This window comes from Apteryx rowi, unplaced genomic scaffold (assembly GCF_003343035.1).
Source record: "Apteryx rowi isolate R43461 unplaced genomic scaffold, aptRow1 scaffold_95, whole genome shotgun sequence".
NCBI lineage: Eukaryota > Metazoa > Chordata > Aves > Apterygiformes > Apterygidae > Apteryx > Apteryx rowi.
This window is the reverse complement of record NW_020451260.1, coordinates 716,282-741,769: the sequence shown is the minus strand read 5'-3', so window position 1 is coordinate 741,769 and position 25,488 is coordinate 716,282. Positions and strand designations below refer to the sequence as shown.

Here is a 25,488-nt window from a genome sequence, read left to right as displayed (position 1 = left end):
CGAGAACAAATGCCCCTGCCCGGGGTGGCAGAAATAAGAAGGCAAAGAAGATGTCCAAACATTGATTTTCATATTTATTCTGTGATCGATGTCACAATTCACCGTAATAGTTGTACTATTTGTCATCCGTTTAGATGAAACCGCAATGTAATAAAAATGATAGTTTCGGCAAGTGAGGTTTTGCATATATTAAACCGCAGACTTTTACAACAGYGACGAAAATGTGCAAACCCCTCCCCAAAAGAACGAACAATATCTCCCCGAACCAATAAAAGAAAACCCTGACGCTGAGGTATTTAGTCATGCTCTCAATTGCCACCGAAGCCACCGGGAGTCACAACCTGGCTCCCGCGAGCCTCCGGGACCCTCCACGCCGGCTCCCCAGCATCCCGTTGGACCTCAAACCCCACCGTGGTGGCGATACCCTGGGGTCCGACCCCCTCGCGCCGCCCCCCGCTTGGTACTGAGTCCTCCCGCCGGGGCCCGGGGCCAGGCAACCCGCCGAGAGGGCAGGATCTGACCTTCTGCTGCGGTTCGAGCCAGACRCGGTTAGTTTTTTTTCACGTCTTCCTCCGTTCCCGGCCAAACAAAATAAAAAAAATCTCTTTAGACCACCAAAACTGATAGCACATACCAACAAAGAGATGGTGAAATGTCAAGCTTTAAACATTTATTACTCAGATGATGCATTTTATAGCATACAGTGGGTCTGGATGTTCTATAAACAAGACTGAATTGCCACAAAGAGTTATTAGCTCCCTTGTTTTAACAGTCTCTGAAATGCTGAAAATGATGATTTTTTTTGTCTCTAGTATGAATATCTAGTCTTTATTCTCCCCAAAACCGTCTTCCTTTTTTTTTTTAAAGCGCTTAGTTTAACAAATATGATTAAATTAAAAATGTTGCTTTTTTCAAATGCAAATAAATACATTAAAAAAATGAATTGCTAGCGTTAACTCTGTGTTCTGCAGGACACCACAGCTCCCTTGGCTATTGACAGTGGACTTTGAAACCTTTAGTGTCATTCCTCCTGAAAAATGCTAGGAGTATCATCAGGACTGGCTAATAGCTAATACCAAGAAGAGCAAAATTAGTGTAAAGCCATAAAATACCCAGCAGGGAAATAAAAATCATATTTAAGATTTTGAGAGACTTCCAAGTGAGGGATGTTATAAAAATATGCATGAAAATAAATCATAAGTTATTCTGACAAGCTTTCCTTCTAAGCCATCAATCATGCCAAGAATAGATACYAATTAATCTCCTTTGGGAGAAGAGGGGAACCAAGCAGGATTGCTTACTTCACCATTTTTTCCCCCGTTTTCATTTCACCTCCATGCAAATGAGTCTTCTCCAAACAGGGGGTGCAATCCTTCATGGGGAAACGAGTGAGCCACTTTGCGGAAAGGTAAAAYCTTCGGTTCAGAAATAATTTCGCTCAGAACAAGGTGAATTGGACACYGTATGGGTTCTGGCAGAGGACTAACCACCGCGCGGCTCAGCATACCATGAAGCTGCTCTTCGTCCGAGYGCTCCCATAAAGGGACACTGATTCACCCGCTCATGTCCAGCCCAACGTTTGGCCTGACACGTATTTGGCCCAAGGAGGATATTGTCCTCCTGGCTGATTTAGCTGTAGGGGGACAATGTCAGAAGCCCCCCAACCAGGTACACTGAGAAGCAAAGAGCGAATCTGGCTAATAACTAACAGGGAGACGTACATGGTGGCTTCACACCTTCAAAAATCCACTTGATGCACCTTACAGAATTACACTCTTTGGCAACCTTTTCTAAAGAATGCCAAAAAACAGAAGAAAGGACTCAATGATTTCTCTAGGTGCTCTCCCCAGGCATCATGAGAACAGCACCCAATTCCCAGACCTGCTCTACAGAGATAAGTGAGGTTCTCCCCATCCCATTGCACCAGAACATCTCTTCCGGGAGGTGCTGCCAACGCAGCATGCCTTCCYCAGCGGGTGATACCGGCACCAGTGAGTCACCAGTGATGTTCTCCCTTTCAGGTACAACCTTCAGACGTGGCCGCTTGATTCTGAAACCTGGAAACCAAASCCAAGGAGAAACCTCAGACCAGAGGCAATACTGGAGGGGAGTCACTTCTTCACTTGTTCGCAATGCTGCAGTGGTTAATGACACCGTACGTATGCTGGCTTGTCACTGATGGACTTAAAAAAGATATGATTGGCAGCACGGACTTTCACGAAAAAATACATTTTTGGTCAACATTTAGATTCTTACGTATTAATGGAGCAACTGAAGTACTCTGTTACGAAGCAGTTAATGTCTGAATGAACATGTGTTAATGAGATGGTGGAGATAAGTCACAGACATTATAAAAGACAGATTTCACATCAGAAGAAGTTCTTAGATGCTGCCCAAAGATTGGGAGAAATCCCAGCATTGAGGCATTACGGCCCAAATCCGGTCAGCTTGGGTTAGAGGACTGCACCTCAACAGCAAYCTCTACTAAAGGAAAAAACTGAATAAACCCTCATGCCTGGCAGTGGGGACACACTTAAGCAGAATTAGTGTCACGAGGCTTGCGCTTTGCCTCTGAATGCCTCCTAACGCAGTGCTGGGTGAAAATTCAGGTTTCAGAAACAAAATCTCCAGCTTTGCTCTGGGCTTTTTTTTTTTTTTTTTTTTTTCCTTCTTTCACTACATTGAGAGATCAAATACAGGGGGAAGCGGAAGAGGGAAGCTGCAGAATCTGCAGTCCTGACTGCTCCACTGTTCAGGAAGAGGCGAACTGGGAACTGCCGGCAGATTTACTGCCCCAGCCGGTTGCCGGTAGGCTCTCTGGCACACATACCCATCAGGCTGTGCCCGCGTTACATGAGTTTTCTGCTCTTAAAAAAAAAATCAAGACAAAATTGTTTTTAAGGTCTTCTCCCAGGGTCTGAAAAAGTAGCAGCAGCTCAACAGATACAGCTACCTAATTAATGTTTTGGACTGGCTGTGTCTAATTTCCAGGAAAGCAGGAAAGGCCAAAAGCAAAGGATGCAATCCCGGTCCTTACAATACTGATGGGTTTTGCTGCTTTGATGAAGTTCAGCTTCCCAGAGACATTTACTATCAACCATTCTTGCCTTTTGATGGCAGAACTAACAGAGCTGACCTAATGCAAGTAGTCGTCTTCACCATGCTAATCTCCCAGGCATCTCTGGTTGATGCTACAACCTAGAAATTAGTCCTTCCAGAGACGTCCAGCACATTAGATTATTTTACTGCTTTCTTGATAGACATCAAAATTGAAGTTTCTGTTCCCTGCAACATTTTCTCTGGCTTCATGTGTGGATTAGAAAAGGTATCAGCAGACAATCAGATGAAAAGTTCAAATAGTATTGAACCATAAAATACAGATTCTCTCCTCCTGCAGCATTTTCTCTGTCGAAGATTTCTGTCCCTCAAATTCTGCCATGTACTGAATGAAAGCTTCCTCCCCATCACAGACAGACCGGTATCTTCAAACAGCACCGTAGAACATACTGAACATTCAGGAAAACCCAGATGAAATCTTTGTTCTCTTCTATAAGCTGGCACAAATGCAACATCTCCGTTGGAAAAATGGGTTTGAGTTGTGGAGTTCAGATCCTGACTGTCTGGGGCTGAGCACCTGGCTCGGGTCTGTGTTCGGCCAAAGCCACGCTCCTCTTCTGCAGGGTGGAGAGAATTCCTTTCTTACCAATGGAAAGGAAAGTACGTGGAATAATGGGAAGAAAAGGGAGAAAAAGAATCGGAGTATACTTCTCCAACCACACAGGTATGCGTTTCAAGCACTGATCCAACTACAAACTGCCTTTGCGAGCAGTTTTGTGTGTGTCTTGTAAACTCTGCAATTCCTAAGTGGGTTCCTAGACCTGCGGTGACACTGAAGTCAGGTAGGTGTCACACGTGGATCTTCGCTGCATGACCCCCTGAACCGGTGGTTGCTCAGACAGCAAGATGAGATGGCAGGGTTATGGTTTCCTTGGCTCGCCTTCCACTGCAAAAAAGGGAAACTCCCACCTCCTAGCTCTGCTAGACTTCATCAAAATAAGCACCAGAAGTGATTTAGTAAGTAAAAGCATCGATAAAGAAGCAAATAAGGAAATCACCAAGTCCTGACATTTCCTGGTCACTCTTCAGGAAGTGAAGTCATGGCTTGGCAAACCCCTCTTGACCAACAGAGAGCTGCCGAAACGAGCAACTTCAAAGCACGTCTCAAACACAGGGCTAGAGCGGATCTCCACATCCAGAAATAAACCCAAGTGAGTCAACAGGACTTCGAAATCTGGTTGAAGTTAGTCTGAGTGCAAGTGATAGGTATTGGGCTCTCATCCCTCCTGGAATGTATCGCTTGCCTCATGCTACRCAAGAGGACCAGATCCTGCAACCTGCTGAACATCTGCGTCTCCTGTCAACACTCCCAGGATTTTAAGGCATCAGCACACTGTAGGCCTGGAGTCGTGGGAAGGGTTTGGAGGGCAGCTTTGCTCTTCTTGGGTCAGAACAGAGACTTCATAAACCAAACGTGTGGAAGCTGCCACTTCGCTGCCCAACCTACACATGCTTCAGGACTAGTGCTCATCTCCCCGGCCTCCTCTAGCCATCGCCCTCGCTCCACGCCATCGGCACTCCCTGCGCATCGCTCCCCTCTTAGCACGTACCCATGCCATGAGACTGGCTCCCTCCAGGACACGCTATCAGTAAGACTATGCAGACAGCTCCATGTTTGAGCTGTTCCCGCACAACGCAAGCCTAGAAACACCGGATAGAAAATTCAGCTAGTTAGAAGCCAGGCTTGAAACCTGCATTTTTGCCTTTTCTTTTTGCCATACGCTCCTCRTCTTCTCTTTACCAGTTTCCAAAGAAGAACATCAAGTCTTCATTTTTCCCTTGCCCTGTACATTATTCGGCCCAATTATAACAGGCCTGGTTTTAAATGTATAATTACAACCGTGACAGTAATTACAATAAAGCACTCTTTTGACAGAAACAAAAAAATTACAAAAAAATAAACAGATTATAGTTTAGTGGATGAGGGATGCCGCGACTTTAACAGCAAGAGCAAACAGCCGCAGGGCTCCTGTGTTTCTTGGAGTTACCAGCTCAGAGCACACATTTTTCAATTACTCTAATAGGTTACTGGCAAGACAACTGTGGCTACGGTACTTCTACAGTGGCTTTTGGACTTCTTTAAAATTCTCCTTCCACTTTTGCATCTTCATGTAAACCATTTCTGAGCTCACACGATAGTGTTACTTCCATGTTTCTGAGTCGATCGCAACTGTCCGTCCCAAATAAAATAAAATAAAATAAAAATGACCACGAAAAAGAAAACCCAGTGCAAATACAAATCCGTCCTACTCTCAGATCTGGTTTTGGAGGGGTGGAGAACAGAAGGAGCGGAGGTGGGGACAGAAAGTCGAAGACAAGAGCAGGGGAGAAGAAATAATGAGAGGCCCGCTTGACAAAAGCCGTCGATTGCCGGCGTCTGGCGCACTGCGTGGCTTGCTTTGTCCGCCCGGGACATCTGCTGCGTGCTGTCTCCCGCCGGCCGGCGAGGGCAAGACGGCAGAACGGCGTGCAAACAATACGAGCCCACACTCCTCCTCGCTTTTCAGCTCCTCCGTGTCCTTTCTACGGCCAGACAATAACACGGCGGGAYGCGCCGCTGCTTGAGCAATGATTTCATAAAAGAAACCCGAAGACAAAAACGCGGCAGGGAAGAGGGGTGGCACTCGGCGACACGGCTGAAAAGAAACATGCTTCTCCCTCCCCACCCCACGAACGTATTCTTAAGCATGCTGGGGGTTGTCTCCTTAGGTATGGAAATCGGAAAGGTCCTCACTTCCCGCTCCGCTGCGATTCCGTTGCCTTGTAAGGTGCATGTCTTCTGCTCGCCCCCCCGTCCGCCCGCCCTCGCCCGGCGCCTCAGGCCGTCAGTTTTTGGATGGTCTTGTTGTAGTACTGCGTGATGGTGGGCGTCAGCGGGTTCCAGGTGTTGGCGTGCAGCTCGATGACCTCCAGCAGCAGCGAGCGCGTCAGCATGGACTCTGAGGGGCACAGCATCTTGTCGCGGGTGATGGCCAGCAGCTCTGTCATCATCTCAGGCAGCTGCTCCTCCAGCAGCCGGCCGGTGCTCTGCAGCTGCCGGGAGAGACGGGGCGAGAGCCGCGCGTTAGCGTGCAAGTCGCCGTGCCGGCTTTTATTAGCGCTTAGTTTTACGCCTCTCCCGGGTGCGACTCAGGGTTCGGCTGGGGCTTGCCGTGTTTGGGATGGAGCRGGGGACGGGACAGGGATGGGTGATGGGAGTGGGACCCTTCGCCTCATGGGGACCCTCCTGGGTTATTAAAAGGGGAGGTGAGTGCTGAGCTGCACGCGGGCATACGGCCCCGCTGAAAAAGCAACGCTGGCTTGAGAAAAGCAGGAGTGGAGCTACAGATGGTGCGGTGATTGCTGTTGGGTAACAGCTCGCCGGCTTGCGGATACCGCACCGAGCCGACTCCAGCAATAATGGGGAAATATTTACATAGCAGAGCTGTTTTCCCCCCCAAATCAGCCACTTTTTAATAGGGCCTTCAATTCCTCATCCACGTTCAACCTCTGGGACTGCAACGGGAGCGCCGGTGCCACCGGCTCATCCCACCCTGCCTTGCGCCCGCATCTTTAGCCCTGCTGCAGAAGGGTTAAGAGCAGTCGCGTCACGGCGTGACCCACATGTCGGGTCTAAGGGCGAGTGCGGAGAGTCGCCCGGATCGCCCGAGCAATGGCCTCTGTGTTACATTTCTATAACCGGTTCTCAGCAAAGCGCACCGGAGACGCGGCCGGATACGCGGACACGTGCGGGGAAGCGGGCAGGCGGGATCTGCCGCCCTGCCGTGTGCGAGCTCCYGCAGCCTCTGCTTAGCTCAGTTCAGGCGCTATTAAGACGCCGTCATTTCTGCAGAACAACCTCCGCCGCAGCGTGTTCTCCCATGTATTGCCGAGAGCCGTGCATTAAGGGCGAGGTTTTCAAAAGCGTTCACGCCGGGCCTCTCTCCGCTCCCGTAGGAGTGAATGGTTCAGCTCCCACTGACTTCAAAGGCAGCAGCGCTGGATGCTTTTGAAAAATCCCACCTAAAATCAAGCTATTGTCAAAACAAAGTGCAGGCTGTGATGTGGTATTCCTGCCTCTTACCTGTGCCTTCATTTGCTCGCTGATTCACAGCTGTCAGTGACTCCCAGTCATTAATCTGACTAAGCAGGGCTCTCCCGTATGCATAACAAATCCTGCCCTTTGCACAACGGGGCGATTTGCATTTCTACCTGTCGCACCTTTTCTCGGAGGGTAGCCAAGTGTTTTTAAAGGAATTACTCCTCAGAGTGCCTTAGTGGAGCAGGGTAAGGCTTAGACGGCTCCCCGCAGTGCAGGAAATCAAACTTGAGAGTGGACAGCAGTGGGTCCACCATCATATATGGCCTGTGGGGTGGCAGGGATTTGAAGGAAGATCTCCAAAATGTCCTAGCCTTAAAAATGCAAAAGCTTCTTTTCAGCTGCCTGTCATTTTGCTGAAGTTCTACCATTCAGGCTGCAATTTTGCCTCCTACTTCCACCACTCTAAGGAAAGCATCTATATCCCTGTGGGCCAATTGCTTCCAAAAAGCAAAGCTAATGAACCTGAGCAATTGCCTCTGTGTTATATTTCTAAAACTGGTTCTCAGCAAAGCTGCTATTGAGCACAGCAAACCCGTCTTTGTGAGCTACTGCAACTGCATGGCAAAGGCAGGGCGACGGGGTGGCCTTTGTTCCAATACAAGTGTTTTTGTGTTTAAAAACCTGCAGGTGACATTTGAAGGAACCAGGATATTATTTTCCCATTTCACAGTCTAATGTCACTTCAGGAGCTGGGAGCCAGAGTTTGCTATGCAGGACGCTTATTCGGTATGGATGTATAAAAGAGTAATTCTAGCTGAACTGTGGGGCTCTTGAGTCTACTCCCTCGTCTTGTGCTCCTCACCCCACAAGAAGTCCTCCATAAACATGTAAGCCACCAGGCTAATTCTGGAACTAGCCTCCTGTACCTAACCTGTTTTGACTGTAGTTAACTTTGTGATGGGATCCCAGCTACCAAATATAGGTTGCATCCATTTAAAACAAGGGAAGAGAGAGGAGCTATGAAGTTAACATTCCTATTTAGAGAAAAAGTAGCCAAAAGAGGCCATAGGATTTTTGATGACCACAGGGAACTCAAGCACTTGGTTTAACAGCTCATCTGGATAAGGATTGGGTGACTTCTGGTGTTGCTATTTGCAATGGATCTATGGGAGAAATTTCATTTTCATTGCCATGTCTTTCAAACAAATGCCTGCTTCCCTACCTCCATGGAGCAGCAAAGGACAGCGTCTTCCTTCACGTCCTGAGATTGCAACAACTGTAAAAGAGAGAAGACAGAGGCAGTGACTGGACTTGTGTGACCTTTCCTCCTCCCTTATGACCCTTCTTCCATCTCTTAACCCAGCTTGACTTTTGTCACTTCCACAAGAAAGGGAAAGAAAATCAGAAAGAAAGGAAGAAAGAGGTTTATAAAAAAAATTTGTGACAAACTGACAAAATGTGGGGTAAGGGGTGTATCACTGACACGTCTGCTGCTGAGAGCGAGCAAGCAGAGCAGAACATTGGTAATTTAGACTAACAGCTTTCAGGGTAAATTTTATTCAGAACAATGTTTTTCTCCTGTGGTAGGCAACGAGCAAATGCACTCATTTCACATATACAGCCACTAATATGCCCTCAGATGACAATATTCAAGCAGTACAGCCTGGAGAAGCAACCGCTTCAAAGTGAGCCCTGGGAGGTGACCCCGCATTCCTGAACCTCTCATTCCCGGTGGGGACCTTCTTCTAACAGCCAGAAAACTACCCGACGGGAAAGTGTTACTTCCAGTGCACTGCAATTAATATGGTTCCTTCTTGACTGATTATATATTGCTGTAAGTGCAATGGTTCCAGTGAAACTATTATACCTTAGGTGCAAATTTCCTCTTGAAGYGTCACTGCATGCTGAAAGCACTGGCATGGATTTTCCCTGGTCTCTTTCCCACAATTTCATCTTCCCAGTCTGAGGCCTCAATGCAGCAAAGGAGAATCTCCATTCACACTATGTCATTTTATTAACCACATTTTAGCCCATTTCCCACTCATACACTGTGAGCACCAACTCCAGGCCCTGCTCTGCTCTCCATAGCCTTATCCCAGAGATGAGCTTTGCTTCATAAGCCCCATGTTTGTAAGTACGAGCAACTTCTAACAGAAGCGCAAAACTGCTGCAACTTCAGGCCACCCATGGTGTGGGACGGCGAGGGAAGACGCCTGCATCATTTCCAGGCAAGCTGTTCCACACCGTGCTGAAGAGCCACCTTTGTCAAGGCTGCTAGCTCATCACGTTCCAAGTTCACTGTGAGGGGTCAATCACTCTACTTGCCAATAGCAAAGTCTAGGGTGTCAGTATGTCTCACCCCACAAGCCCCAAAATCATGAATAAGAGCCCTCAAAGCTGGCTCAAAGATGAGCATTTTTTCATAAACTGTGTTTCTTTGTATTCACCTTTGTTTCATGGGTTTGTCATGCACACAAAGATATGCTTTCAAGCTTTTTGCTAAAACCACAAGAGATAAAGCATAGCTGTACTGGTTGTTTTTCTAGAAGATAAAAACGGCGATTCTCACTTAATCAGCCAACACAGTGAGCTGGAACATTATGAAAAACACTGTATCATGAGACCGCTGATAAAAATCACAGGTGCTGGCAACACTAAACACATGAAGTTACAGCCGCTTCCATTCCATCAGTCTTAGAAATTAGTTCAACTTTTGCACGCTCCTGAGCTGGACCTTTATAAAGCTGGTTCTCCATCACCCAGGAGAACGAGGGCTGTGAGACTCTGCGTAATGGGAAAACTATTTCCAAGCATGGGGGTCTGGAGTCTGAGGGCATCTAGGTCCAGAGGGGTTTTTAGAAGAGCCAGTATGTGTCCAGAAGCTGTATCGGCGCTGTCATGTACCACCGCACGCGAGCTGAACAAGCCCTGCTGGACAAGAGCCAATCCATACCTGTACTAGGGAGCTGAGCGTAGGCACTAAAAATGGAGAAAACTGACTTCATCAGCATCTGAACTTCATCAGGGAAAGCTAAGCTTTGGAAAGCTGGTTGCACTAATTAAAATGCGGCCACATACAAAACTGCTCAGTGTAACTAAATTTGGTCTGAAGTCATACCTTTTAGTAAAAAAACAGTTCTGGTTCTCAGCCTTATCCTTTCTCTTTCCCACTTTCATTTTTTTCATCTTTCTTTTACTTTTCAAAGAAATGCCTGTTTGTTCACAAGGTCCCTAACTGCTGGGAAAAGCTAGGAAAAAAAAGGTAATTTAAGGAATTATCATTGCCTGCAAAGTTTTGTCTTCACTCTTTTCTGTTTTCAGCACACAGCAGTTTGTTAGCTTTGAAGATCATGTTTATAGCATCTGGAGGAGCATGCGGTCCATGGGTTTTATCTCACGTTAGCCAAAGGTTCAGCCAGGGTTTTGAATACATGCTGCAGTTCCCCCAAGTTTATCTTTCTGCAAGTTGTTTGGAAAATGTTAGCTAAGCCCAAGCCGCATGCTCTGAGATAAGTTCTCACAAACAGTTCACAGATTCTTCACAAAAAAACATGAGATTATTTTCAACCCAACAAAAAAATTTCAATTAAGGGCAAATATAAACAAGTAGTAGCCTAGAAATACACTCCTTGGATATTTAGCAGACTGGCTTGCTAGCATGGAATGAAACAGGGCTGTAAGTTAACATATATTGGTATCTCATATTTTTCCTATTCTTAAGTAAAGAACATAATATGAAATTTAAAGCAAGAAATGTGGGACGAAGGAACATTAACAGTGAAATGACTGCAGAAACTGGTACTCTCCTCCCACCGGTCTATACCAAACATGCTCAGCTAACAAACCGGAGGAAGACCTTGTAATTGCAGAGGCAATTAGGAAGGACCTGGGACATCTGGCTCACAGCTCTTTCTCTGCCACAGTCTCCTTGGGTGACGCTGGTTCTGTGCCTGTGATGTCTGGGCCAGGCTGCGAACTTCCCTTGCCCCTGCTCCCCATCTGTAGAGGCGGGGGSACACCCTTACCGCCTCTCCTCGGAAAGGTGGTGGCGAGGATGAATATGTCAAAGGCTATTTGCGACATGGGACAGCCCAGGAGAACTTTCCTCATGCTCCATGAGCGCATCAAGGCACTAAGAGATACCAGTCCTGCTGGGCCACAGCTGACGCTGTGCCTGTGATAGCTGGGTCAGAAGAAGATTGTGACCTGCTCTCCAAACCCGGGCTCATCCCTGCGCAGTAGACAAGGTCCCAGCTGGCAGATCTGCTGGAACTGAGCAGAGTCTGAGTCCCATGCCCAGAGATGGTTGCCAGCCACTTGCATCCTTGCAAGTGAAAAGATTCACATCCAGGAGGATCACAACTACATTTGGAGGGGTGGTCTCATGCTTCTTCATGGTGTAGGCACTAGGTATGTGCTGCTGCTACCCGGTCACTGGGACACGAGAAGAGCAAGAAGCCCATTTGTTCTCTCCAGCATGGCAGGAGCATGCACAAAGCTGGGGCAAGCTGTGCAACCTGTTTCAGCAAGGCTGTCTCTGATCCCTAAAACAGAAATGACCCTATGGAAGGGTGGGAAAGAGGAAGGAGGGTTGGAAAAACTGTCATCGAAGGCAGACAGAGCAAGGATGGCACTGGCCCTGCAATGAAAGGGCTACATGGGGCCCCTACCATCTCCTCGGCACACCAACATCATCTTGCATGCATTTTTCAAGTGTTTTGTCTCCGTCCACCCACCCTGCTTAATTGCACTGTAGCCATGGGAGCTCTGTTGAAAGCTGTTCCTGCCTGTGGCTGGGAGGCTGGCATGGGCAGGCAGGAAGCCACAGCCGTGGGTGGTAGGAGCGGGCAGAGCATGTGGGACTATGCCCAATGCACCAGGGGACTGACCTGCTGGGATGCCACTGCCAAGGTGGCCGAGCACTAGGCTGGGTTATGTGACCAGTGTCCTGCACGGTGGTCCAGCACCCACAGCTTCACACCATTGTCTCAGGGCTGAAGGAGATCACTGGACCCCCCAGCTCACTATGCCCATGCCATCTTATGTTACAGATGGTCAAACATTTTGTTCCAACAGCTTTGGGATGACAGACTGAGAGCCCAGCACAAGGACAGCTCTTCTCTCCCCTCCTCCAAAGCCCTGGTCCTCAGCTCTGTGAAGACCTCTCCCATACTCACAGCAACCAGGGCAGCGGAGCCAGTTGGGGCTGTACGCACGTACCTTAGTGCGGAAACATCTCATGGCTTGTGAGAACGAGCACTCTTCAGCTAATGTGGAAATTGCAGTGTTGAAGCATCGGCCCTTGTGTGATCAAAATCTGAACCTGAATCAATTGCATTCATCGTTTGCAGGCTAATTTATATTTACTTAAAATATTTTAAAGTAAGCATTTTATACACCTTAAATTAGCACTCCCACATCAGAATTATTATTTATTTAACTATTTATAACTGCTCCTCCCTGCTGCATTTATCTGCAGAAATTCCACCACGGAAATCAGCCCGCCTTTCTCAAACAGGTTTCCACATCATTCAGACCAGCGAGTGAACGTGGACGAGGGAGTTGAAAAGGAGCGCGAGGCAGACGACAGCACAGGTGAGCTGAGACTCACACGCTTCTTGGTTTAACCTGTAATCATCCCCCGGAGGCTCAGGCTGTCTGAGCGAAAACTTCCCTTTGCTCTGGAGTCGGTTCCCTGTATCAAGCGTGGAATGAAAGAAGCAGTTCCTGCTGGAAAGCAGACAAAGAGTCTACTTGATTTCCTAAGAGCAGAGGCTGCATGCCAGAATCTGCCCGGCTGGTCATATAATACCCAAGCTTTGTTGCGAAAGGCTTCTCGCTTTTGTTTCTGGTGCTGGACTAACAGCTTTGTAGACTGGCAGGAGACATCAGGAGCTTTCACTTCGATCTCTGCAAGGGAGGGCTCCCTCTTCCAAATTTCCCTGTCCCTCTGACAGATGCTGCACCTGGCAGCCTCCTTTGGAAGGCTGGCACGTCCCTGTTGGTCTCTGGGTGCTAAATGTTTTCATGGACAAACAAAAATAAACTTCAGGGTCTGTTCCTGGAAATGCTCTGGGGAGTGTGGTGGCAGTGTTTCGATGGGAGCTGCAATGCATTTTTCCCAGAATTCATTAATCCTCTAGGCTCCAGAAGGAAGCGGCCCACATCTCCTCCTAGCAGTCCCGGACAAAATGCCTTCCTCCGACACTTGTGAAGGCACTCAAGAATCAAACCCTGACACGTCCCTGAGATGAGCAGATGCGCTCACAACTTTCAACCACCTCCAGCATCACTGCCAATGCTCTTCAGGCCCAMTTGGGGCCTGAGCACCTTTCTAGCAAAAGCACGTTAAACTCACAGTGCAACTTCTCATCAGAGGAATCAAAAGGGAATTACAATCCAGCTGGAGGTCCACTATGTCCCTGAAAAGCAGGAGGGAAGCACTGGCTCTGCCTACCCCCATTAGCAGCGTCTGCTCCCAGGGGAGATCCCTGAGTCCCTTGGCCTGGGGTGCAGGGCGGCTCATGTCTGCATGCCGAGTGCAACGGGTTTACGTGGCACACCACTGGGCCCCATCTCCTGGGGGCCTCTGTGTCACCCTGGTGGCCCCAAAGATCTAACCTTTCTGTTGCTACCCTGGGGAGGCCAGTACTCATTGGTGTTGGGGGGGAGCAGGTAGCATCCGAGGGGTGTGCAATGGGCAGGGAGCCAAACTGGGCTGTTTCGCCCACACTGCTGCAGTGACTGGTCTCTCACCCCAGAACTGCCGCTGTGCTTCATCACGGAGAGAACCAGCTCATTTCCGCCAAAAGGCAACGGACTGACACATATACAGTGCAGACAGCGAGGGGACCAGGTCTGGGAGCAAACGGGAGAGTTAAGTTGACAGGGTTTTGGGTTTATTATCTGCTTTCTACAGAGAGAAACTGGGACGCAGAGAAGCTAAACTGCTTACTTGGTATTCTCAGGGATGCCAGCACCACCAGCAGTGCTGAAGAACCTGACTTGCAGTCCCTTTGCTTATCACTGCAGGTTTAATTGTCTTCTTTAGCTCCATTCTCACTGGGAAATGGAGTGGGAGCAGTCAAACGCATACATTATCCTTTACGAGTGCAACGATATTATTCCTGTAAGGCATAGTACTAATTACTGTGTACGATATCGCTTGCAAAATGAAATAAGCAATGCTTGCCACAAAGTAGCTCTTAGCATGCAGTATTTTCTGATACTTTGGGAGTAAGAACACAGAAAGGTTTTCCACCTCCAGAAATATTCACCCAAATAGGCCCGATCCCATCTACCCCTTCCAGACAGGCATGAAAAGATTGGGACTTCTTTCAGATCAGCTGCACAGCAAAGGCCAAACTGCCTGCAGTCCTTGTGCCTCTTCCCCTGCTTCCCTGCTGGGTGCCCAYGCTTCGATCACAGGTTCTTCATCAAGGTGACAACATGCATGGACTCACAGACAACCTACGGCATGAAGCTCCAGCACTGCAGCTGCCTTGCAGTAACTGCCCACAGGTGCACGCTTAATCTAACTCATAGGTCAATAAGGTGCCTACTCTTATTCCCCTTGGGGAGCGTAGACCATTACCACAGAAGATCATACATAATTCACTTGTAGTAAACTACTTGGTGGGACTCATTGCCACCGGTGGAAAAAGAGGCAGACAGATTTAGATTAGGAAGAAGGAGCAATGCACTTACTTATGCCATTCTGAGCTTAAACAGAATGAATATAACATACTTCAAAAGCTGCAGGAGAGATTGTGCTTTCCAATCCTGTTTTTAAGCAGAGGAGCCCTTGGGAAGGGCCATGATGGATTTTCTCGTAGCCAGACTGATCTGTTCCAGTTCAGTGGTTGGGACCATCTCACAGAACTGAAGCGCTATTAAGGCGAGGGATGTGTTGTGCTGCTAACATGGCTCTACGGACACTCTCGGTGCTCTAATGAACCCTAATAAATTCATGGAAGTCCCAAGGTTTGCTAGATGGGGAGCAAAAGCCAGTTTTGCTGCTCCTGCGAAGGAGGGGCTGCACTTCACAGGCTCTCTGCAGAAATACATTTACTTCTGCTCTTCCAGAGGCCCCTCATCCACCTACTGTTGCAAGTCTTTAAGGAAGATGCGGGCGATAAGATCCACGTGACTGCTGTGCTGCTTTGCAAAGGGAAAGTCACAGATTTCTCCAAGCTGAAGGTAATTGTTACAACTCCAGTTTTTTTACTGTCACAAGACAAGGGGTGATGAAAACAGCCAAGACTGGGGAAAATGCAAAGTACAAACTAGGGTGTGGGGGATGAGTAATTAGAAAACATTCTACCAGCAAGTCCAGTTTCAGCATTTCTACAATCTGCTCCCATTAGAAATATCAGCTCCCTGATCCAAGGAATCACAGGTCACCTGGGCTGATCCTGCACCCAGCAACAAACTGCACCCAGCAACAAACTGCACCCAGCACCACCTTCTCTAAAGGATATCAATTCCCATGCAGGGCAAACCCTGGGAGCTAAGGAAGTCAGGTGGCTTGGTGAGTTTGAGCTGAGTTTTTTTTCTTAAGAAAAAAAAAAAAGCACCTGGAAATGGTGGACCTTTCGAAGCTCATAGTCATCCTGCCAAGGGGTATCTTCTCCAGTGTGACTTTCTGCACCAGGACTGGATGGAGCTACTCCAAGAACCCACTGTTCCGGCAGCATGTGGCCTCCCAGCAAGCCTCATTTTGGTGAGGTCTGCATGAAGATGGGTAACAGGTCCCAGAGCACACTTCAGCGTAGCAGGCAGTGACCACCTTGCCACAGCTCAGGCCCAGGATGTCCACACCAGCCTCGAGGAGCACCAGCCTCAGGTCACCAGCACAGCTGACCTGTTTGTGCTGCACAGACAAGATCCTCTGTGTTACGGTGTGCAGCACACTCTGACCACCCCATCCAGACCRGTGTGAGGTGGTGACTTACATTAACCTTGAGATTTTGCAGTGCAGAGGGTGAGCTGATGTAGACTTGTGGTGGGCTCAAACCCTGCACTCAACTGCCAGTATGGATCTCTCTTTCTGACTATGCTGGGGAGCCTGGAGCATACCTGTAACCAGTGGCACCAGCACTGCTTTCCCTGCTCTACACAGGGAACTAATGCAACAAGTCAACACAGAAGGAGGGGGGGAAATTGGTAAAAGCACAAAAGGTATCTGAACCTTTGAGCAGCTGGTCTGAGACTCATCTCACCCAACCGTAGCCATCTATGATGTCTGCCTGTGAGTTTTCTAGACTCTTTATAGTTGACAGAGAGAGAGTAGCACTTCTAGGGCACAGTTCACTCGTTCTGGTTTTGGTATGTACCCTGGGATGAGATGAATTGTGCTGTAACAGTGGGGACCATAATGGGCCTCCACTCCAAAAAGGTACTCCAGATATCCAGGACAGTTGTAGACCTCACAAGGTATGTGAGGTGAATTCCCACCCCTCCTTCAGACCATCAGAAAGACCCCAAATAGTCTTGATTCAGGTCCCTAAGGACAGGCACTTCAACTAGGGCAGTGTGAAATGCCATAGGAGCTCCAAGAGGTCTGCAGGAGGCTGGAAGACATGACACAGGAGCTGCAAGAGACATGTGCCCTTCCAGAGCAGTAGCTGGAGACCGCATGGGATATCAAAACATGTGGGTGACTAAAACAGCACTAGATGCCCCTGGGTGGGCAACTGAATTGAGCCCCGCATTATCATCACTAACAGCATTGTACATGGCCTGATTAATTGTAATTGCTGTGCTAAACCCTTTATYGGAGAGAGCATTTCTATTCAAAAACACATCTCAGCTGAAATGGCTATTGTATTGCTGAGATTTCAAAATTAAAGTAGGTTCACTGAGTGACAAAGCTCACTGCCACTTTGCTGGGCTCCAAAAACCCAACTTACCTGGGAGTCCAGCTGCATTGACACACAGCCTCACTAGAAATATTCTTTCTCTGTGCATTGTCTTCTACTCATGCCTTCTGATGGATCTGTCTGGCAATGAAGTTTTCAAGCCCATTGAAAATGCACAAAATGCCTCCAGCCCACTCACGTTTTTAACACTGTCTCAGAGAATATTTGGGGTAAGAAGTAACAGAGCCCCTTCCTCCTGCCACCAAATGTATTACTGTCTCTAAAACTGGCAGAGCGGCCCCCGAGTACAAAGCATAGCATTGTCCTTGTAAGGTCAAAACCCGCACTACGTAAATTCATCTTCCTGTAGCAGGGCTTTAATTAAGATGGGTGAACAAGTCTTTCTGCTGGTAAAAACAGCTGCATGGTGATTCCCACAGCAATGCCTGCATAGGGAGGTCCTGCTCCCTGACTCCCTCTCCCCACACCTCAGCTGTGGTGGCCTGGTCTCAGCCCCCACGCTGAGAACGTGCTGACCACAAGTCAAACTGTCTCCATCAGGAAGAGGCCACCAGTATAAGTCACTGCCTGGCCCCACAAACAGCTGCACAGACGAGGTGGCACGGGGGAGAGAGGAGCTCTGAGCAGGAGCTACAGTGAGAGGCATGCGTGCAGCCATGGCCATAGGAGGTATTTTCCTTAACATATTCAAGATGACTTGAAACAGTTCACTCAGTGGCACCTACTCCTTTTACAGCAACATGCTGCTCTTAGCTGAGGAGGAGACTTCTGTTCTCCTATTACCCAACCAGGACACACTGGGAGGATGGTAAGAAGAGATTAGTTTGTTTACTGCATTGAATAAACCAAAAATGTTGGTTATCCTCCTTGTCAGGCTCCTGAGGAACTCAAATGAAAGACRTTTAGAAGTAAATTGAATTAAGGCCAGAGGAACAAAATCCTGTACCCAGTCGTGGGAAACTCCTCCTATTCCTTTCCACTGCAGACAAGGAAAACCATAAAACAAGACTGTCTCCCCCCAGATCTGGAAGAGCAAAAGAGATTCCTGCTAGGATGGAAAACATTAAAAGGCAATTACTGGAGACAATGATGAAGAAAATCTGGTCACTCATCAAGCCAGACAGTGCAATCCACCAGTAGCCTGGTGGTTCCCATTAAGCACCCCAGGCAGAGGTGGAGGTTATCATCCCCATCGGCGGGATGGGAGTCACGATGGCTTTCGGAGAGGGGCTCGAGCGCGTGCACGCGGGGAAGGCAGAGGGAGCGAGCCACCCAGCCTGTGTGTGAGCGACAGAGCCACCCAGCCGGCAGACTTCATCCTGCCTGTCTGAAGACATAATAACCCTGGGAGCGGAGGATGTGATCTCACCCCAAGGGTCCAGGGAAATACAAAACATGGAAAGAAAAAGCAGCGAGACCATCGCGCTTGATTGCAGAGGGCTCCACCCTTGCCCGCCGGACATTCTCCGCTTTCCTGGCTCTTCTAAGAGAGCATGGCGGCAGACGCAAATAGTTATGTTTACATCCAATTGAAAGGGCTTTGGGAGCTAACAATGCCTGGTACGATGGGGCGAAAGGCAAAAACAAAGCCACGCGAGGAGGAGGGACCATCCTGTGAGATGATATCTAGCTCCGTTTCTTATCTGCCCTAATTACTTCCCCTGCCTTCTGAGCAGGTCGCTGAGAGCCGACCACGCTTGCCCAGCTTGCGCGCAGACGTGATGGCAGCCGGCTGCCCTGGCCCTCACCTGGGCCCAAATCCTGCCGCTGCCACGCCGCTCGGAACTGCTGCGCATTGGAGTAACCACACCGAAAGCTTAGATGGAAGAGGATAAAACTCGGGGCCTCTGGGTCAGCAGCTAAATAAATGGGAGCACGTTTTCTCCTTGGAAACCATCTCCGGCACCAGAGCCCTCCCCTATTTAAAATATGCCATTGCCGTTGTGAAGCTCGCTGGCTGGAACTAAACAAGTCCCGTAGCTTTCTAAGAATACGTGTTCCTGAACACAAAATACGAAACACAGCAGCTGGCTTCAAAAGCATCATGCAGCCCTCTCCGTTTTGATCCGTTCTCAAATAATATCAGGTTTTCGAGGTGGGATGTTTCACAAGCTTCTGCCTCAAATGTTCTCTGCGGTGCCCCCATCCAAAATTAGGGAGCACACAGTGAATTGAATTGTCATTATCAAATTACGTGCACAGCTCTACACATTTATAAGGCAGAGACTCTTTGCCCTGGAGAGCTTGGGACGTAATGGTTTAAAAGTTGCTGGGGGACCTGTACCGGTAAAACTACACCGGTATCCCCTTCCCTGCAGYGGATATGCAGCTTGCTCTGACAAAAGAGCTCTTTTACCTTAAACCTGCCCTTTGAACAAAACAAACTAYGCTGATTAAAGGCAATGTGTTTCGTCCGTACAAGTTGCCCTCGTGGGAGAGTTTTTGCCAACATCGCTCCGTGGGTTAGGCTTGCGTGCAATCTTTTCATAGGGCTAGCGTCATTCTGCTGACAAAATCTGAAGCCTAGGCCAAGCCTAAATAAAGCAACTGCTAAAAACAGGAGCGGGAGATGCTGCAGGAGACGGGCGCTCGCAGGCACCCGCACACCCCCACCAGCTGAGCTCTGAGCGCTGGCGAACGCCCGGGGGCTGTGGGGCAGCCCCACGGGTGATGGCCCTGCTCTCCACCCAGCTCCCCCACATCCACGTGAAGCCCTCAGAGATGTCTGAGCTGCCGGGATCTACCCCTGCAAATGTAATCCAGAGCTCCAGGACAGCTAGGCACCAGAGGAGGGAAGTTTCTGAACTGGGAGGGTTTTTGTCTGTGCTGAATAGGCCTCCTGTGAGCCAAGAAAGCCCTCCTGGGGGAATCTAACCACAGCAGCTACCAGCCATGTTCAGAGGTGTGGCTTGTGGTAGTTATGTCTCCGTAGATTACTATCAGCGTTAAACGCTAAGAAATAGCTCTCGGAGAGGACAGCCGTATAATAACCATGCGTGTGTGGGGARAGCAGCGCCAGCTCCTCCCGTCTTTTCATCTGCCCGGCTGGGACCGCATGATGCCTCTCCCCTTGCTGCTGCCTGCAGCCTCCCCGGGCTTTCAAAGGCTCCTTTTTACGAGCTCTTTCAAGGAGACGAGGATGAGGCTAAAGGGATCTYCACAGCTTAATGGGATGTGGCATAACAGACGTTAAAATTTGAAGACATCCCTGCTAGGAGCTGGAGGGTGGCTGTCACGCAGAGGAGAAGCAATGGCTGCGCTGCTCCCAGCTCCAGGCGACCGAGTGGCCAACAGGGAACACCGGGGTGTGCGCTGCAAGGGCAACGACAGGGCAGCGGTCAGAGGGGATGCAAAGAGGTTTGGGCAGACAGGGAGGGCAGAGAGCAGAAGTTGCTTTGCTTGCTTGCTTTTTCATTCTGCAGACCAACACCAGCCCTTGGCTGTTCTTTTCAGACCCTTGTACATTCATGCTATCTTCTGCCACATGCCCGAAGGTCCAAGTCACCATGTGGATACATGTACCCTGCTTGCTCCAAGTCCCAACCTTTTCTTCCTGCTTTTCCAGGTCTTATATCCTCCCTCTCTCCTGGACTCCTCTATTGCATTTTCCCACTTGTTTGTTCTCCTCATATTTCTCCCTTCTTCTTCCTTCTCCTGTGTCCCTGACCCACAATCTGCTCTTTCTTTTTGCTTCCCTCGAGATCTCTTCCCTTCTGATCCACCCTCCGTGTAAGCCACCCACACCCACATCCTGTGCCAAGCGCGTTACCGCTTCCCTCTCATTCGTTCGCTGGCTCCTTCCTTTCCCCCGAGAAAGAACCTCCCATTTTGTCCCCCATGCCTTGCCGCCCGCTGTGCTTGCTCCCGGCAYGAGGACGCCAGCGGCACCGCTCTGCAGTACCCAAGGGCTTCCCTAGCTCAAGGGCTTGAGCCGAGCACTAGACATGAGTGCAAAGTAGTCTCGGCATTAATGTGTCTCATATGGCATCCTTTGCCTCTTCCCGGTGAAGAGAATCAGGGGATTATACAGGCCTGGAGACAAAAACGCTGTTTTTTGTACAACCAACTGGGGCGACAGGACTGGCAGACACCAAGGCGCTGACTTTCCTTGCACAAACCCAGTGAAGATCAATGCCCCTGGGAGACACCTCTTCAGGACTCTGGAGCGAGGTTCCTCCTCTTGGAGCTCAGCTCAGGGACCAGCCTACCTCTTGAGGCATGGTGATTAAAAATGTCTTTTTCCCCTTCTCCCCCCCACAATTCTTCTTCATATGAGGCTTATTTTCTCCCCACCGAAAGTCCTGTCTCCAGTGGTCAGTGCGCTAGCATCAGTCAGGTTCGGCCACATGCAATTACCTGGGCCGAAGAGTGGCCCRAGGTCAGAATCTGGCCTTCTCGGTGTCTTCACTTATATGATAAACAGAGGCAAACTCTGTCTCGTTCTCTGACTGGGAGCATCATCTTAAAATCTTAGCATCTTATTATACTGTCAAAGACCCTCTTTTGACTCAAAAGGCTGATGCTTTTTAAAAAGTGAGAACGATTAAAAAAAAAAAAATCCTGCACGTTAAAAGATACAATTTTCTTTTCCAAACAGCACCACCCTCCAAGCTCCTCTGACTGCAGTTGGAAAGGTTTTTCCTCTCTCTTCCTCTAAAGGAGACAGAGAAAAGGCAGTGCCCTCTTGAAGTTCAGACGTTAATTACCGTGTTAGAATATTTTTCTAAATTACACAGTATGGCCCCAGGAGATAACAGGCACTAAGAGAAGGGAGGGGAGTGGATACCAGTCTACATGCTGCACCACAGACTCAGACGTGGGGGAAAGGCAATTAGACAGGGAGTATTTATCCTCCCTGCACCACCACCCGGAGGCTTTCAGTTAGCAGCATGTACCATAGGCAGGGAAGTGATGGGACCATGCCAGGATTTTAAAYGATGCTGAAACGGGACCATCTCTGCCAACAAGACTGGAGGCAGGAGACACTCCTGCAGAGGAGCAACTGTCCTGCCCTCCGCCAGCTTGCCAGAGCTGCTCCCCATTGTCTCTGCGGGGCTGATTCATCCCTCCCGGCATCATTAGTCTCCAGGGTCGTTAATAAGAACATAAGAATGGCTATCTCAGGTCGGGTCAAAGGCCCACCTAGCCCAGTATGCTGGTCCCAGCCATGAGCGGAGCAGGAGACGCACAGTGCCACTCTCCCAAAGTACTCTGCAGCCCCCAGCAGTAATGGCCCTCCACCTCTCCTTCATGAATTAGTCTTGCTGGTTTCTGAGCCCTGGCAAACACTTTGCATCTACAGCCTCCTGCAGGAAGGAGTTTTGCAGTTTAATTATACTGTCTGTGAAGAACTACTTCCTCGTGTTTGCTTTAAGCCTGTGTCCTGACAGTCTTGCTTGGTGCAGCTGAGGGTGCCGAGAGCTGGCCGATGTTGTAGAGAGGCTGCTATCATCTCTGCAAAGTCACAGAGATCAGGGGAGATGTCTCACGACTGGAGAAAGGCAAATGTTATACACATCTTCAGAAGAGGCCATAAGTATGACCTGGGGAACTATATGCCCATAAGCCTCACTTCAGGCCCTGGGAAAAATCATGGAGCAAGTCCTCTTGGAACACGTTTCTGGGCATAAAAAGTAGAAGAAGGTGACTGGGAACAGGCAGTATTTACCCAGGGTAAATCATGCCCAATCAACCTGACCACCTTCTATGGTCTTGTGGATGAGAGGAGAGCAGTGGGTGTCATTCACCTTGACCTTACCAAGGCTTTCAACACTGTCTCCCACGATAGTCTTATATCCAAGCTAGGACATTATGGCAGATGGTGGACAACCAGTTGGTTTAAAAGACTGTTTGGATGGTTGGGCTCAGAGGGTTGTAGTTATTGGGTTGTACTCTCCTGGTACAGTAACAGGACCAGTAACAAGAAGAGAACCCAAGGGGTCTATCCTGGGACCTGTCCTGTTAAACATCCTTATGAGCAACATGGAGGAGGTGAGGAGTGCACTCTCATCAAGTTTGCAGATGACATCCAACTGGAGGGGACCAGTCAATATGCTTGAGGACAGGGCTGCCACCCAGAGGAATGAATCAACAGGAACCTTAAGAAATTCAATGAGGACAAATGCCAAGTCCCGCATCTGAGAAGAAAGAACCCCTTGCAACCATCCAGGCTGAGCACTGCCTGGTTGGGGAGTAGCTCTGCTGAAAAGGCCCTGGCAGTCTTGTTGGACACAAACTGGGCTTGACCTAGCCCTGTACCCTGGCAGCAAAGGCAGCTAGCAGCATCATGGACTGTCTAAACAGGATCATATCCAATGGATCAAGGGAAGTGATTATCTCTCTCTTCTCAGGACTTGTTAGACCACATCTAGATACTGTGTCCAGTCTTGGGCCCCCCAGTACAAGAACAGATTCGTTAACTGTAGTGAATTCAGCAGAGGGACACTGAGWTGACTGGGRGGATGGAGGACTTGCTCTTCRAGAAGGGGCTGAGGGAATGGRGCTTGTTTGGCCTGGAGAAGAGAAGGCTTCAGGGGGACCTAACAGCAGCCTTTCCATACCTCTGAGGAGGTTAYAAAGATGGAGCCAGGCAGTTCACAGTGGTGCAGTATGGGAGGACTAGAGGCAATGGGCATAAACTGAACTGAGCAAGGTTCAGACTGGGTATGAGGAAAACCTTTTTTATCATGAGGAGAGTGAAGCAGATTTCCCAGAGAGGTTGTACCATTTTTTTCCTTAGAGGTTTTCAAGACCCAATCAGATCAARCCCTGAGCAACCTGGGATCTGATYCCATAGCRGATCCTGCTTGGAGCAGGAGGTTGGACTAGGGACCTCCTGGGGTCCCTTTCAAGTTGAATCATCCTCTGATCTTATGTCTGCTCATTCTCCTAYGAGGAGAAACCATAAAGCACTCCCTCTTCCCCTTCTTCACTCAGTGTTTGGAGAGTAACTAAAAGGTGAAGGACTCCGCAGTGGAGGCAAAAGTGAACTTTGCTGCCCCAAGAGCGAGAACAAAGGGACTTTTGGCAGTGTCAAAAGAGCAGGTCCCCTAGTACCTCCCTCCGGAGCAGCTTCCTGAGTGAACTAKGGGAGTCTATTTCAGCCCAGTACGGCAGTGGCTCTAAGCTGGTTACAATYCTTCTTTTCCAGCAGACCTCAGCCATTGCCTGCCATCACCAAGATCCGTGCCAAGTCCCTCAGGATCTAATGCTCCTCTTCCACGGAGGCTATCCACTAGYGCTGGGGGAATGAAGTGGGACAGATGGTGAGTTGGGCTGACCTACGCCAATACCGTTTATACAAACACAACGCAGGCAGTTGTAGGCAGCACAGAGCTAGTTAAAGAACAGTTAGCTCAAACCAAGCTTAGGGAAGAGCTAGGAAAACCAGGAACAGCGATAATCAGTGAATAATAGATGGCAAATAGTATTATTTATTATCTCTACTTCCATAGTAGCAGTGGGATACCTGTTACACCAGGCACAAGGCACTGGAGTGTACCTGCCCCACTGATGGTTCAACTGACATTTGCTGGTCCTCGATCTTAACCTATTTTCTACTCCTCTATTTGCTGGCTCTGCTGAAGGGCCACAAAAAAGAAGAAATATGGGTGTGCAGGAACAACTGAAGTCCCTTGCTTGCTCTCTTGTTTTCAACTGCTTTTTGAGGACATGCAAACTGAAGTATGTGGGCCAAGGATGAGCACTGATGATGAAAAGCCAGCTGAGTTTTACAGCACGACTGAATGTGGCCCTCAGCATTTGGTCACAGCACAGTGCCTTCAGAGCGGCAAGGATGTCAGCAAGTTAACGCCATTTCATCCTGGAGGGGGCCGGAGGAGATTTACAGGGACAAATTTGGCGTGGCTTTGTGAATTAAAATGAGGCCGCAGTTGAGCATACATGACTGTAGGGCTGGGAGAACACAATGGGACACCCCTCTTGCTTAGGCCATCAAGCAAGGGAGCCAGGACAATTTCCTAAAAACGCTGAAAGCCTTTTCATGGAGCCAGATAATAAGCTCAGASACGACTGTGGTCCTGGAAGATCTCGCCAGTGGCGTGGACTGCAGTCCTGTGCAAGGGGAACCAGGCTGGAGCAGCTTCCTGGAACTGGGCAGCCAAGGGCCAGGCCCGCTGTGCTCAGACTGAAAGGCCACACATCCCCGAGGAAAAGCCTTTSCTGAGGAACAATGCCCTTTTCCATGTCGCCCTGGATTCCCCGAAGCTTAAAGGGATGAATAGGAGGAAAGTTCTTTCTTTTTATTTATATTTAACTTTTCTGCTTTGTTATTCTTTTCCCAAACTCCCCAGATTTGAGGGTTGCAATAGTCCTCTGGTTCTCAACTGCAAAGGGGCTCTCTCCTCTGCTTTTTCAGTGCTGTCACTAAAAAGCTTTCCATATTCTTTCCATACCCCCAGCTGTCAGTAATAACAGTCTTTGAGTTGGGTCTGGGTGTCCCATTTTCCT

General features: G+C 48.9%; 1 protein-coding gene across 1 annotated transcript in view; it reads right to left on the bottom strand.

The window, feature by feature from the left end:
* Positions 1–5,934: 5,934 nt before the first annotated feature.
* Positions 5,935–25,488, bottom strand: part of CTIF (cap binding complex dependent translation initiation factor) — a 180,872-nt gene continuing 161,318 nt past the window's right edge. Inside the window, exons 12-13 of the mRNA XM_026092246.1 lie at positions 8,361–8,414; positions 5,935–6,150 (exon numbers count right to left, since the gene is read on the bottom strand). Coding sequence (XP_025948031.1) covers positions 5,935–6,150; positions 8,361–8,414 — 270 coding nt within the window. The remainder of the gene's footprint in view (positions 6,151–8,360; positions 8,415–25,488) is intronic.